Genomic DNA, 12243 nt, shown 5'->3' with positions numbered 1-12243 from the left:
AATGACGCTGTGCTGTGTTCTTCTCCATGCACTCCAGCAAGGGGCATCTGTTTCGATTTGTCCCATTCCTGGTGGTAACTCTTATCACTTGATTAAGATATGTGTTGGCCAGGCCTGGTGGCTCACACCTGTAATCCCAGGACTTCGGGAGGCCGAGGCGGGCAGATCACCTGAGGTCGGGAGTTCGAGACCAGCCTGACCAACATGGAGAAACCCTGTCTCTACTAAAAATATGAAATTATCTGGGCGTGGTGGCACATGCCTGTAATCCCAGCTACTCAAGAATCTGAGGCAGGAAAATTGCTTGAACCTGGGAGGCAGAGGTTGCGGTGAGCTGAGATCACGCAATTGCACTCCAGCCTGGGCAACGAGAGTGAAACTCTGTCTTAAAAAAAAAAAAGATATGTCTGCTATGTTTCATCACTATAAAGTCATGATTTTTACTTATTTGTTAATAAGTTATTCATATAGTCATTTTACTGTATGGTAGAACTTTTTCTTTTCCCCCACTTTTTCAAATTGGTAAGGACTAGTAGATTCTTATTTGTATCCAGTGAGTTGAAACCCGTTATTCATTATTATTATTTATTTTGATGCTCAAATTGTCCCAGATAAAGCAAGTGGGACCACCTTTAATCCAGCTTCTGGATCCTTTAGACATACTATCATCATTCTTGAGCACTTTTTGCTTCTGGAATACCAAGATGCTCCAAGTTTCTTTTGTACTTTCTCTACTCCAGTTCTGAAATCAGTCATTTTTCCTTGGAGCCTGATAACTTTTAGTGGAGAATGGTATTCAGAAACCAAGCTATGGCTTAGTGGCTTAGGTGTGCCCATTGCTACTGGGGTATCATTACTGCTAGGCCTTCCTAGGGGGTACGGCTCATAGATACATGCATGTATATGCATCACACGTGCACACACACACACACACACACCCCTGTATTTATTTCAATATGTATCTACATATGTTAAAAACCACAAGTTCATCCAGATGCCCCCAATTTGAATCCAACACCACAGAATTTACTCTAGTTTTCCCCCTTTCCATCTTTGGAAGCCTGGCTCCCATTTTCTTCAGTATATTTACATGTTTGTTTAATCCCCTTATATGTAACTAATCTCCAGCCATGCCAGCCAACCACTCCTCAGCGTTGTGGTGACCTCGTGGGCCACCATGTGGCTGAGAGGGAGAGGAAAAGCTCCTGAGGCTTTGACTTGGTGATTCCATAGGATCCTTGTCAGCTCTTTGATGCCTTGAAGAATTTTTTACACTTCACCCATTTTTAGTTGTTTTCAACAGGAGGGTTGGCCAGAATGAAATTGCCTGCAGTATTTTCATAAGCTGAACAAAATATATTTTTATGTGTTTGATGAGAAGAAAAAATTGGGAAGTACTACTTTGGGTGTTGCCTGTCTTCATTTGAAATTTTGCCTGTATCTATTTTGTTTTGTTTTGTTTTGACACAGAGTCTCGCTCTGTCACCCAGGCTGGAATGCAATGTCATGATCTCAGCTAACTGCAACCTCCGCCTCCCAGGTTCCAACAATTCTCCTGCCTCAGCCTTCCGAGCAGCTGGGATTACAGCCACCTGCCAGCACGCCTGGCTAATTTTCGTATTTTCAATAGAGACGAGGTTTCACTACGTTGGCCAGGCTGGTCTCGAACTCCTGACCTCAGGTGATCCACCCGCCTTGGCCTCCCAAAGTGCTGGGATTACAGGTGCACACCACCACACCTGGCTAACTTTTGTTCTTTAAATAAATGTTTTTAAATTTTAAATAACTGAAACAGGGTTGTTGCACGGGCTAGTCTCAAACTTCTGGCCTCAAACAATCCTCTTACCTCGGCCTCCCAAAGTGCTGGGATTACAGGTGTGAGCCACCCACCTGGCCTGGATCATGCTTAGTTGTAGCTCCTCATAATTTGCCAGCTCTAGACAAAAATCATAAAATGAACCACTTTCAATATACCTAATATGCAAATGATGGAGGAAAACAGGATAAGGTCCGTTGAAACTCTCCCCTCAAAAAGGAGAAGCACCACACAGCTCTCACCAGCTGCATCAGTGTTTCTCAAACTTCACTGTGTCTCAGTCACCTGGAGAGCTTGTTAAAATGCCACGTCTGAGTCACGGGGTCTGGGGCGGGGCCTGCAAATCTGCATTTCTAATGATTCCAGGTGATGCGTTGCTGCCATCTGAGGACTGTGCTTTGAGTAGCAAATCTCTGGGGTGTCCATCATTCTTACTCCCCTGGTCAGGAGGATTCTATTACGTGATAAAACCAGCAAACCTTAGAGGTATTTTTAAACTTTTTATTTTTTTAATTTATGAACATACACAAGGAGAACCCGTAAGTACCACTGGGATTCACCAATCTTTTTTTATAACTTTCGCTGCCTCTGAACTTTTTCTTTGTTATTTGAAAGCAAATGCAACCATTATATCATTTCAGCATGCACCTCTACCAGATAAGAATAATAAGAAACAAACAAACAAAAAAACAGTATCATTATCACACAAAACTAACAATACTTGTAACACAAAATTAACAATAACTCCTTGATAATCTTTTTTTTTTTTTTTTTTTTTGAGACGGAGTCTCACTCTGTTGCCCAGACTGGAGTGCAGTGGTACGATCTCCGCTCACTGCAAGCTCCTCCTCCCGGGTTCACGCCATTCTCCTGCCTCAGCCTCCCAAGTAGCTGGGACTACAGGCGCCCACCACCTCGCCCAGCTAATTTTTTGTGTTTTTAGTAGAGACGGGGTTTCACCGTGTTAGCCAGGATGGTCGATCTCCTGACCTCGTGATCCGCCCACCTCGGTCTCCCAAAGTGCTGGGATTACAGGTGTGAGCCATCGCGCCCGGCAATAACTCCTTCATAATCTAATAGTCAGTCCATAGGCTGTATTCTCAGCTGCACGGTTTTTGAGCCTCTTCCCAAGCAGTAGCTGATTTTCCTGGTCAGCTCCTCCGGTGGCTCAGGTTCACTCCTTTTTGCTGAACACCTTATGTTGCTGTGCTCCTTGGCCCTGGGGCTGAGTACATGGGTGTATTCATCCTACAACTGTATTTTATGACCTGCCAATTTCCTTCTCGGGGTGAGGGGACTCTGTTTGCTAGTACACAATGCTCTAGAATAAGGCAAAAGCTTTAGAATCATGCCTTTTGAGTCTGAGCCCTACCTTCCTGGGTCTCTCCCCAGTCCTGTAGCCTTAAGGTTAGGACAGTAAACAACAGCCTGGACATGAAGCCTGGATTATCGGCCCTGCCTCTGGTTGGCAGCTCAGGTGGCCTTGTAGATATGGGAGTGGGTTTGCTTCAGGAGAAGCCTGTGGGACCAGGCATCTCAAAGTCTTTTAGCTTCAAATTCCTCTAGTTTTTTCCCAGATATCTTCCCATTGCCAGGATCTCACAACATTTTAAATCAGTGTATTAATTGGTTGTTCAATTCAGCGAGGTGTGTGGTTCTCTGACCCTCTGCCTCTCCAATCCCTGGCTATAGGCAGAAAGGGCTTCCCCTAACAAAGGAACAGACTGAAGCTTGTTCCTACTCTGCCGTCAGGCACCCCCTCCAGCGCCCCCACCGCCCCCGCCACTTGCACGTATCTTGTCTCTCTTGCAGTCTGTCCCTGAAACCCACAAGAAGGAGCCAGCACACTCTATCCCAGCATTCTCCATTGGACCCTGAAGCTCAAGAGAGAATGACGTGTGGTTTCCTGGCCAGCTGCTTCATGACCAAATAGCAAGGATTGCCCAACACCCAGCCTAGAATAGGAGGATGATCCCATCCCTGCTCCGCTGGCACCATACAACAGGACTCTGCAAGGCTGCGCTGAGTTTCCAGGTTCCAAATCCTGTTAGGCAGGGCTCTTCTGGCTGTGTGGGACAGGACTCAAACTCAATGTTTTTTCAGCCGAAAGGGGAATTGACTGGAAAGATGTGGGCATGTCACAGAACAGCCTGGTATCGGGAAAGGCAGGAGTGAGCTGGGGCTTCCTCTACCCATCTCTTTTTTTTCTTCTTCTTCTTCTTCTTTTTTTTTTCTTTTGAGCTGGAGTCTCACTCTGTCGCCCAGCCTGGAGTGCAGTGGCGTGATCTCGGCTCACTGCAACCTCCACCTCCCGAGTTCAAGCGATTTTCCTGCCTCAGCCTCCCAAGTAGCTGAGATTACAGGTGCCCACCACCACAGCTAGCTAATTTTTGTATTTTTAGTAGAGACAGGGTTTCACCATGTCGGCCAGGCTGGTCTCGAACTCCTGACCTCAGGTATCTACCCACCTTGGCCTCCCAAAGTGCTGGGATTACTAGCATGAGCCACCACGCCTGGACTCCACCTCTTTTCTTGTGGGTTCTTTTCTCCGTCTGCGGGCCTCACAGAGACCTGGGCTTGAGGCCTCATAGAGGAGCCCTCAGTGCTGACCACACACTACAGTCCCCTGAGGAGCTACCTGACCTCTGATGGCAGGTCCACCTAGACCAATGAAATCAGAGTGTCTGCGGTTGGAGCCTGGGCGTCGCCCCCAGGTGACTCGAATGTGCACGCAGGGTTGGGAACCATTGCACTGTAGCTTCAGGCACCCAGAGGAAAACTCTTGCAGTTATCATTCATGATTAGGGGGGCAGGACTCTGGGGAGCCTATTTAGGGTCGGGTGGCCACACCCTCTGACCAGAGACTGGACAAGCTCCTGTGGTGCCCCGGTGGATGTGCAGGGCCGGCCAGGCCAGGCGCTGAGGGGTCAGTCCCCCAGCAGCTCCCTGCCATTTGTGTCATTCCTCCTGCCCCTGCCCTCGACTGCAGTGTACATGGCAGTCATCTCATCCGACTTGGTTTCCATCACTTTCCCTCTCAGAGTCAAGCTCGAAGGAGAAGCCGAGCGGCATTCTTGAGATCTGGGGACTTGGTGGGAGATGTGGTCACAAGGCAGGTGGTGGAGGAGGCCAGAATGGGGCTGGCCAAGGAAGGTGCATAGCAGGGAAGGGGAGGTTCTGTGAGGGATGCTCTCCCCAGAAGCCTGCTATGCAGTGGCCAAAGAGACTTGGATACACCGGAGAGGGTTTGGAGTGGGAGAGGTCTGAGCATGAGGGGCGGGGCTGGCACACTTTGGTTCGGGGAGATGTAGGACAAAGGACTCTGGCCTTGGGACTGACCTGGGCTGGTTTCCCTACATTCCTCTCTGGCCCTTCCCCCTCTATACTAAGCGGGGATGGTACCTGGACTTCAAGACCAAAAGCCCTTCTAACTCTGACAGTACTGCTAGGTGCAGCAAGCAGTTCCAGCCACAGTCTCTAGGCAGCCTCAGGCTGTCCCCTCCCCACTCTGGTTCTAGGAAAAGACCTTGGACCTCAGCTGGATGCTGGGGATCAGGAGAGGAGGAATGGTAGGTGTGGAAACAAGGGGCAGGATTCGGGGTGAGCAGAGCTGGGGGCTGCAGACCTTGCTCAGGACAGTCCTGATGCCCGCAAGCTCCTAACGCCCTCCCCACATTCCCTTTTCTACATAGGGAGCTCCTACATTGTGTTCCCTCATCTATCTCTGATCCCCAGCATCCAGCTGGAGGGCCTTCCAGGAACTGTCCCTTCCCTTAGGAGGTCTCTGGAGCACAGTAACAGGGGCAGGGTTTACTACCTTGGGGCCTCTTTCCACACCAGGGGCTCCGTGACCCAGGGGCCTGCTCCCAGAGCTGGGCCAGGCCTCAGGGGCAGCCTCCAGGAGTGGGTGGGGTCTCCCATCAAGGAGGACCTTGAGCCAAGGCCAAGGCCAGGCTTGGGAGGGGGTTCCCTAGACAGGGGGTAGGAGCCCTGAATTGTCTCCTGCTCAGCCTTGGATGTGCTGTGTAACCCACCCTGGACCTCTGTCTCCTCATCTTTCTGCCCAAGAGCCCCAGGGGTCAGCACTGACCACTCTGACCCAGGTCCCGTCCAAGCCACGCCGAGGACAGACTGAATGACACCATGATTGGGGCTGGATGTTCACTTCTCTTTCCAAAAAATATGAAAAACAGAGTCTAGGTATGGCAGGGGACAGAGCCTGGCTGGGGACTGGACATTACACACCCAGGGGGCCCTTGGCAGAGGCGGGCAATTTAACAACTGGTCTGAAAGTCAAAAGAGAGAGAGCTGGTTAGTGGAGTGAGCTGTGGGGTCGGGGACAGGGGCTGTGCATTCAGGCCCGGACATGGGTACTGGCCAGCATGGCAAGACCTTGGCCCTCACAGCAGCCCTGCCTGGGGCCCATTCCCGGGGGCGGGGGCGCCATGGTCCGACCTAGCCATCTGTGTGGGTAGCCCCCAGCCCTGGGTGCACTGGAAGAACCTGAGACCTAAACTCAGACCCTCCCTGTCCTCGTGTGAACGTTCAGCATCCCGGCACTGCCCTTGTGGGGTTGCTGTGAGGAGCCCATGGGACTGGGGAGGGTGAAGGTTTCTGCTCACCCCAAGGACCTGGGTACTAAGGTACTTCTTGGCCACTGCTGTAACTCCAGGGCCCAGCACGTAGCAGACACCCACGCGGCTCTTCAGTGAGTAAACAGCCGGGCTGGTGCCTGAGGGCCTGTCTCCAGGGATGCATGCTGGTGCCCACCAGGCTGTGCAGACAGGACCGTGCCTGGACCTGCATCCGTGTGTGTGCCTGGGGGCTGGGTCCTGCCTCTGGTCTCTCTGAGGATCTGGGTCTCGGATTGCAAGGTGGGTGCTTGCGTTGAGGACAAGCTACTCAGAGCACCTATGCCCATCCTATGGCCCAGTGGCCCTGCCCAGGGTGCTGCGAGGCTGGCTGGATGCTGGACGAGGGGGCCACCGGGCGGGGGGCTGGCCAGGGCAGGAGGAGCTCAGACGTACTCTCGGGCAGCAGCAGAGGGTCCAGGCCGATAGGGCTGCGGGCTGCTGTTGGGTCTCTCTGGCTCCGGGCACGTGCAGCAGAGGAAGGAGCCCCCCAGCACGGCCAGGCCAGCTGAGGCCCAGCCCACAAACAGGGCTGGGCCAAATTCATACCTGCAAGGGGTAGGGAGAATGACATCAGGTGCGGCTGCTGCCTCAGGTTGTTCCCAGTCCCTGCCCTGGCAGAGGAAGGGCAGAGTGTGTGGAGCTGGAGGCTGGAGCCGCACGACCTCTTCCATGTGTCCAGATAAACTGAGGTGAATGCTCTTCCTTTCTGCCTCCCGCCAGCCCAGAAGATCCACATCACACAGGGTGACCCGGCCAGGGTGGGCGTGAAGGCCAGAGGCTTGGCCTCCAGCTCCTGCTCTGGGCAACCTTGGGCTCATTTCCTGATCTGGCCAGTGGAGGGGGCATGGGAGGGCCTGAGAGGTCTGCGCGGGAGGAGTGGGGCAATCCCTGCTATCTTTCTTCCCAGTCACAGTCGGGCCCACAGAACTCCCAGCCAGGACTGCTCCCGCTGCCCTCTGGAGAAGGCACTCTGGGCTCTCCACACCCAGGCCCTGCTGGCCAGTCCAGCCCCGATCCTGGGTCTCACTGCCTTAGTGCCTTTGCACAAGGCACCCCCTCCTGGGGCATCAAGCCCCCCAGCCCGCCACTCCTGTGCCTCCCCAGTTCCTTCTCTGCCTTCAGAGCCCAGTTCAGATGCCTCCTCCTCGTGGGGTCTTTCCTTGACATCCTCTGTGTTCACACTGCCCCTTGCGTGACTCCACTGCCACGCTTTCTTCAGGAGGCCTCAGCCCCTTGCTTGTCCGGCCCCCTGGGAAGCCCCTTGAGGGCAGACAGAGCCATTAGTGTCCCCAGGACCCAGCACAGGGCCTGGCAGCCCAAGTGGCATTGGGGACTGTTGAAGGGATCAGGGGCCGAGTCCTATCCTGACATGCCTAAGCTGGACCTTGCTTGGCAGATTTTGTGGCTGCAGCTGCCGCCCAGGGAACAAACCTTGTACCTGAGATCTCCTCCCTCCCCTCTCCACATCTCTGCCTCCTCCAGGGATCCCTCCCGATTGCAACAGCCCAGGCATCTTTTCTCATCCTCTCTCCACTCCAAGGCCCAAAGCCCACTGGGATGTCTAGGTTTGAGACTGTCCCATTCTCTGCTCCTGGCTAGGTTGAGAAGTGAGGGAGGAGCCAAGGTCCTCTTTGCAGAGCATCCCCTTCTGTTCCCATGCCCACAGCCTTACAAGTCCTGGTTATCTCCTGAATATCAGCCTGCTCTCTACTGCTCCCTCCCTGGTGCCCCAAACCCTCTGCTCAGACCTTTGGGACAGCCGCCTTCCTGGTGTCACTCCCTCCCCACCATTCTGCACATCACAGCCAGAGGGACTGCCGCTGCCTCCACTCGGATGAGGAACAAAATCTTCCTATGGTTGCAAGGCCCTCCACGATCTGCCCTTATTCTCAAGTTTCTTCCTGGCTCAGAATAACTGCTGCCTCCTCCAGGAAGTCATCTCAGCCCTGCTGCCACCAGCAGAAATGCCACACCCTCACCTGCGTCTTGCTGGATACGGACAACCATGCGTGAACTGGTGCTCAGTTTCTAGCCCTATTTTACAGAGGAGGAAACTAGGCACAGAAAGATTAAGTAACTTGCCCAGGTGACACAGTGCATGCAAAGCTGGGATTGATTGATTGATTGATCGTTTGATTTTTTTGAGACAGCATCTCACTCTGTCACTCAGACTGGAGTGCAGTGGCATGATCTCGGCTCACTGCAACTTTCGCCTCCCGGGTTCAAGCTATTCTCCTGCCTCCTCTGCCTCCCAAGCAGCTGAGATTACAGGCGCCCGCCACCACGCCCAGATAATTTTTGTATTTTTAGTAGAGATGGGGTTTCACCATGTTGGCCAGGCTGGTCTTGAACTCCTGACCTCAGGTGATCCACCCACCTTGGCCTCCCAAAGTGCTGGGATTACAGGCGTGAGCCACTGCACCTGGCCAGAGGTGGGATTGAAACCCAGAGTCAGGGCACTTAGGTCCTTAGAGAGTCCTTGCTGTACCTGGGGGCCCATCAAAGGCTTCCCGCCCCTATGGAGGCCCCAGCACACTACTCCTGGCGCCCCCATTTAAAGCTTCTGGGACAGCAGCTGGACCCTGTCCCCCACTTCCCCCGCCAGGTGATCCAGTGGACAAAGGTCAGTGGTCCCAGAGGAGGTGAAGCAAAAGACCCAAGCCCTGGCACCCACCTGGCATTGACAGGTGTGCTTGGGTTGAAGAACTCCTGGGTCACCAGGGTGGCATACCACGAGACGGCAGTCAAAGTGCAGAGGCCTAAGGACAAAGCAGAGGGGCGCTCAGCTCTGCTCTGGTCCCCCGAGGCCACTGGGGCTGGGGCTGCCTGCCATGGCTGTGATTGTGGAGGAGTGAGGGGCACTCACCTGCCAGGATGAAGAGGGCTCCCCCGGCGATGGCGACACGGCCCTTGGCAATGGGGTTGCTGTCTCCCACCCGTGTGCACTTCATGCCAACTACGCTGAGGACCATGGCCACGAAGCCCAGGAGCACGGCCACCACCATCAGGGCCCGCGCTGATTGGATGTGACCTAAGGTGGGCAGGGTGACATTGAGTCGGGCTGGCGGGGATGGGGGTTGGGTCGGCACCTGGGGTTGGTGGAAGGAGCCCAGCTTGACAGAGGCTTGAGTAGGAGCTGGCCTGGGGATCAGACCAACTGCTGGCAGGTGTGGGTTAGTGAGGAGTGACAGCCTGCGTCAGGAGGACGGGTGTGGGGGTGAGAGTCCGCTCGCCCTTGCAGGCTTTTCTGGTGGTATGATTCACTCTGCTGTTGCTTTCTGGCCTGGGGACTCCCTCTTGGGCTTGACCCATCCTCCCAAGCAGCTGAGGGCAGCTCCAGGGTCCCCTCAGCTTTGGTAGATGGAAGAGCTGGGGGCATCTGAGGCCCAGCTCAACTCAGCCTGAGCCCCGCAGCAACCCCTCCCCAGCAGCCATTCAGACAACAGTCACTTTCCCCTCTGCCCATGGCAGCTAGAAGCTTGCCTCTTCATGGGTGCGTGGGTCCGGCCTGGGCCCTGGGGGGCGTTCAGGAGACCTGGGTCCCTCAGCGAGGCTAGATGACCTGCCTGAACTGACCAGCCTGAACTGGCACAATGGGGCTGGTTGATGGCCGCTCTGCTCCCAGCTCCCATGGGGAGCAGATTGCCCTGGGGGGTCCTGGGCAGATTGCAGGTGGATCACCTCCACCCCAGAGTTAGAGCTTCGGCGGTGCCTGTCAGGCTCAACTCCACACCCCAGAAGGAGAGGGACTGCATGCAGACGCACCTGTCGGTGCATGCATGTGCACGTGCGTGTGTGTTTGTGTGCCTGCGTGTGCATGTGTGTTCGCATGCGTGTGTGTGCACCCATATGCTGGCACACAGGCCTGGGAGCAGGACTGGGGAGCAGGTGTGCATTGTACAGTGTGTGTCTGTCTGCTGAGTGTGGGGAGAAGTGGGTGAAGGGTCTTAACTGAGCATTTCAGAGTGCCACAGGTATTAGTATTCCCCTTTGGAGACGAGAACATCACAATGGGAAGAGGTTTGGTGACTGGTTCAAAGTTACAGTGACAGAGGAGGAATCTGGACCCACAGCTGCCAGACCCTAGAGCCCTCCCCTCCTGCAGGGCAGCAGGCTGGCCTGGACTGTCGATGGGCACAGGGCAGTAGTGGGGAATTGTAGAGTGGGGGCTGGAGGATGGAGCCCAGTGCAGACAGCAGACTGTGAGGAAAGCTTGCTCCAGACCCCTCTGCTGTTCCCACCTCCCACCTCCCACCTCCCACCCCGCCGGCCTCAGGCCTACCGTCCAGGGCGAGCAGCGAGTCGTAGAGCTTGCACTGCACTTGCCCAGTGCTCTGGGAGGCGCAGGACATCCAGAGCCCTTCATAGAGGCCCACGGCGGTGATGATGGCGTCGCCTGCGTAGGAAGACTGCTTCCACTGCGGCAGGGCTGTGCTAGCAATGATGCCCACCCAGCCACCCAGGGCCAAGAAGTAGCCCAGGAGCTGGAGGCCTGAGTTGGCCATGGCCTGAGGGAGGGGACCGAGGGTCCCGGGACTCAGAGCTGGGCCAGGGTCCCAGCAGGGGCTGTGGTCATGGCCAGGTGGGAGGAGCAATTGGGCAGGGGGAGCAGTGAGAAGGAGGGTCAGAGGCAGAGAAGGAGAGGTGGTGGGGCGGCAGCGGCTGGAGCAAAGGCAGTGGCTCTGGACTCCAGAATGCAGGGGGAGGCCCAGGGGCTGGAAAAGGCCAGGGCCCGCCCACAGCAGCCGCCTAAGCCAGAGCAGGGTCCCCAGCAAAGCTCATGCCCAGCCCCCTGGGGGCGGAGGGCCGGCCCATGGCCCAGGTGGTGTCCCTGCCCCGCCCCGTTCCCCAGGGATAGGGAAGGGAGGGGCTGAGAGGAATGACCCAGCTGCCCTCAGGGCCTTTCCCCCCAGGGAAACCCCTTTAGGAACCTGATTTGGGTGCCCTAAAATTCGGATAATCGCTCACCCAAACACCAGCCCTGGGAGGATGGGCTTCGCTCTTGCAAGGCTGATGTAACTCTTGGGGTTTTCTGCCCTTTGACTTTAGGACAGAAGGGAAAGGGATGCCAGTTTGCAGCAGGTAAAACTAGAGTTAGACGTCACAGATAACTTTTTGGCAGGGGCTCTGAAGCTAGATGTGGGGAGGCTGAGCTAGGGGTGGGGTGTTGGGAAGAGGGGTCATGGGTACCTGGGAGCTGTGTGTGCCAAAAATCAGGGGCCAGACCAGGAAATAAGTACTGTGGGGTCTTTTTGAGATCTGAGGGGGACAGAAAAGGGGCCCTATCAAGGCTGGGCCAGCGCTGGCTGCCGGCCAGCAAGGGGCCTGCTGGGGAGCTGGGGAGACAGCCCCGACCTTCTGGCATCAGCCTGAAGGAAGGCGGATTGCTCAGCCCCTTAATCCCCTTGCTGCCTGGCTTAGTAGCTCCCGCTGGGACTGGAACACTGGGCCCTGGCCCCCAGCTCTGGAGCAGCCTGGTGCAGAGCAGTGGCCTCTGCACATTCCTGGGGTTCAGGCTGCCCCCTCCGAGCACCCCCACCTCCCTCTTCTCTCTCCCAGTCTCTCGGTCCTCAGGAGTAGGGGAATGTTTAACTCTCTTCCACCTCATTAGCAATCCCCTCACGTTCAATTGGGCCCCACTGCTGCATGGGTGCAGGAGGAATGTCACAACCCTGCTCCCACTCCTGCCAGCCCCCGGCCGCCCCCTCTGTCCCCAGTAGCCCACCCACCTTTCCTGGACTACATTGCGGGAAGGCAGGGTCCTGCTGCAGACCCCTGCTGGCTTCCTCCCCT

General features: G+C 55.4%; 1 protein-coding gene across 2 annotated transcripts; it reads right to left on the bottom strand.

Annotated features, from left to right (window-relative positions):
- Nucleotides 1-5963: 5963 nt before the first annotated feature.
- CLDN19 (claudin 19) lies at nucleotides 5964-12243 on the bottom strand. 2 transcript variants are annotated; one of them, XM_001087771.5, is made up of 6 exons: nucleotides 12180-12243; nucleotides 10733-11709; nucleotides 9317-9481; nucleotides 9125-9209; nucleotides 6844-6996; nucleotides 5964-6102 (listed from the first exon to the last, which is right to left on the bottom strand). In XM_001087771.5, exons 2-6 carry the CDS (start codon nucleotides 10953-10955, stop codon nucleotides 6054-6056), a joined length of 675 nt encoding a protein of 224 aa, XP_001087771.1. In that variant the 5' UTR covers nucleotides 10956-11709; nucleotides 12180-12243; the 3' UTR covers nucleotides 5964-6053. The 2 variants fall into 2 exon arrangements, with proteins under 2 accessions (XP_001087771.1, XP_014992649.1); XM_015137163.3 differs by lacking the exons at nucleotides 5964-6102; nucleotides 9125-9209; nucleotides 12180-12243 and having other exon boundaries at nucleotides 6580-6996; nucleotides 10733-11172.

Source organism: Macaca mulatta, chromosome 1 (genome assembly GCF_049350105.2).
Source record: "Macaca mulatta isolate MMU2019108-1 chromosome 1, T2T-MMU8v2.0, whole genome shotgun sequence".
NCBI lineage: Eukaryota > Metazoa > Chordata > Mammalia > Primates > Cercopithecidae > Macaca > Macaca mulatta.
Note: the sequence above shows the minus strand (reverse complement) of the source record. Positions and strands in the feature narration are given on the sequence as shown.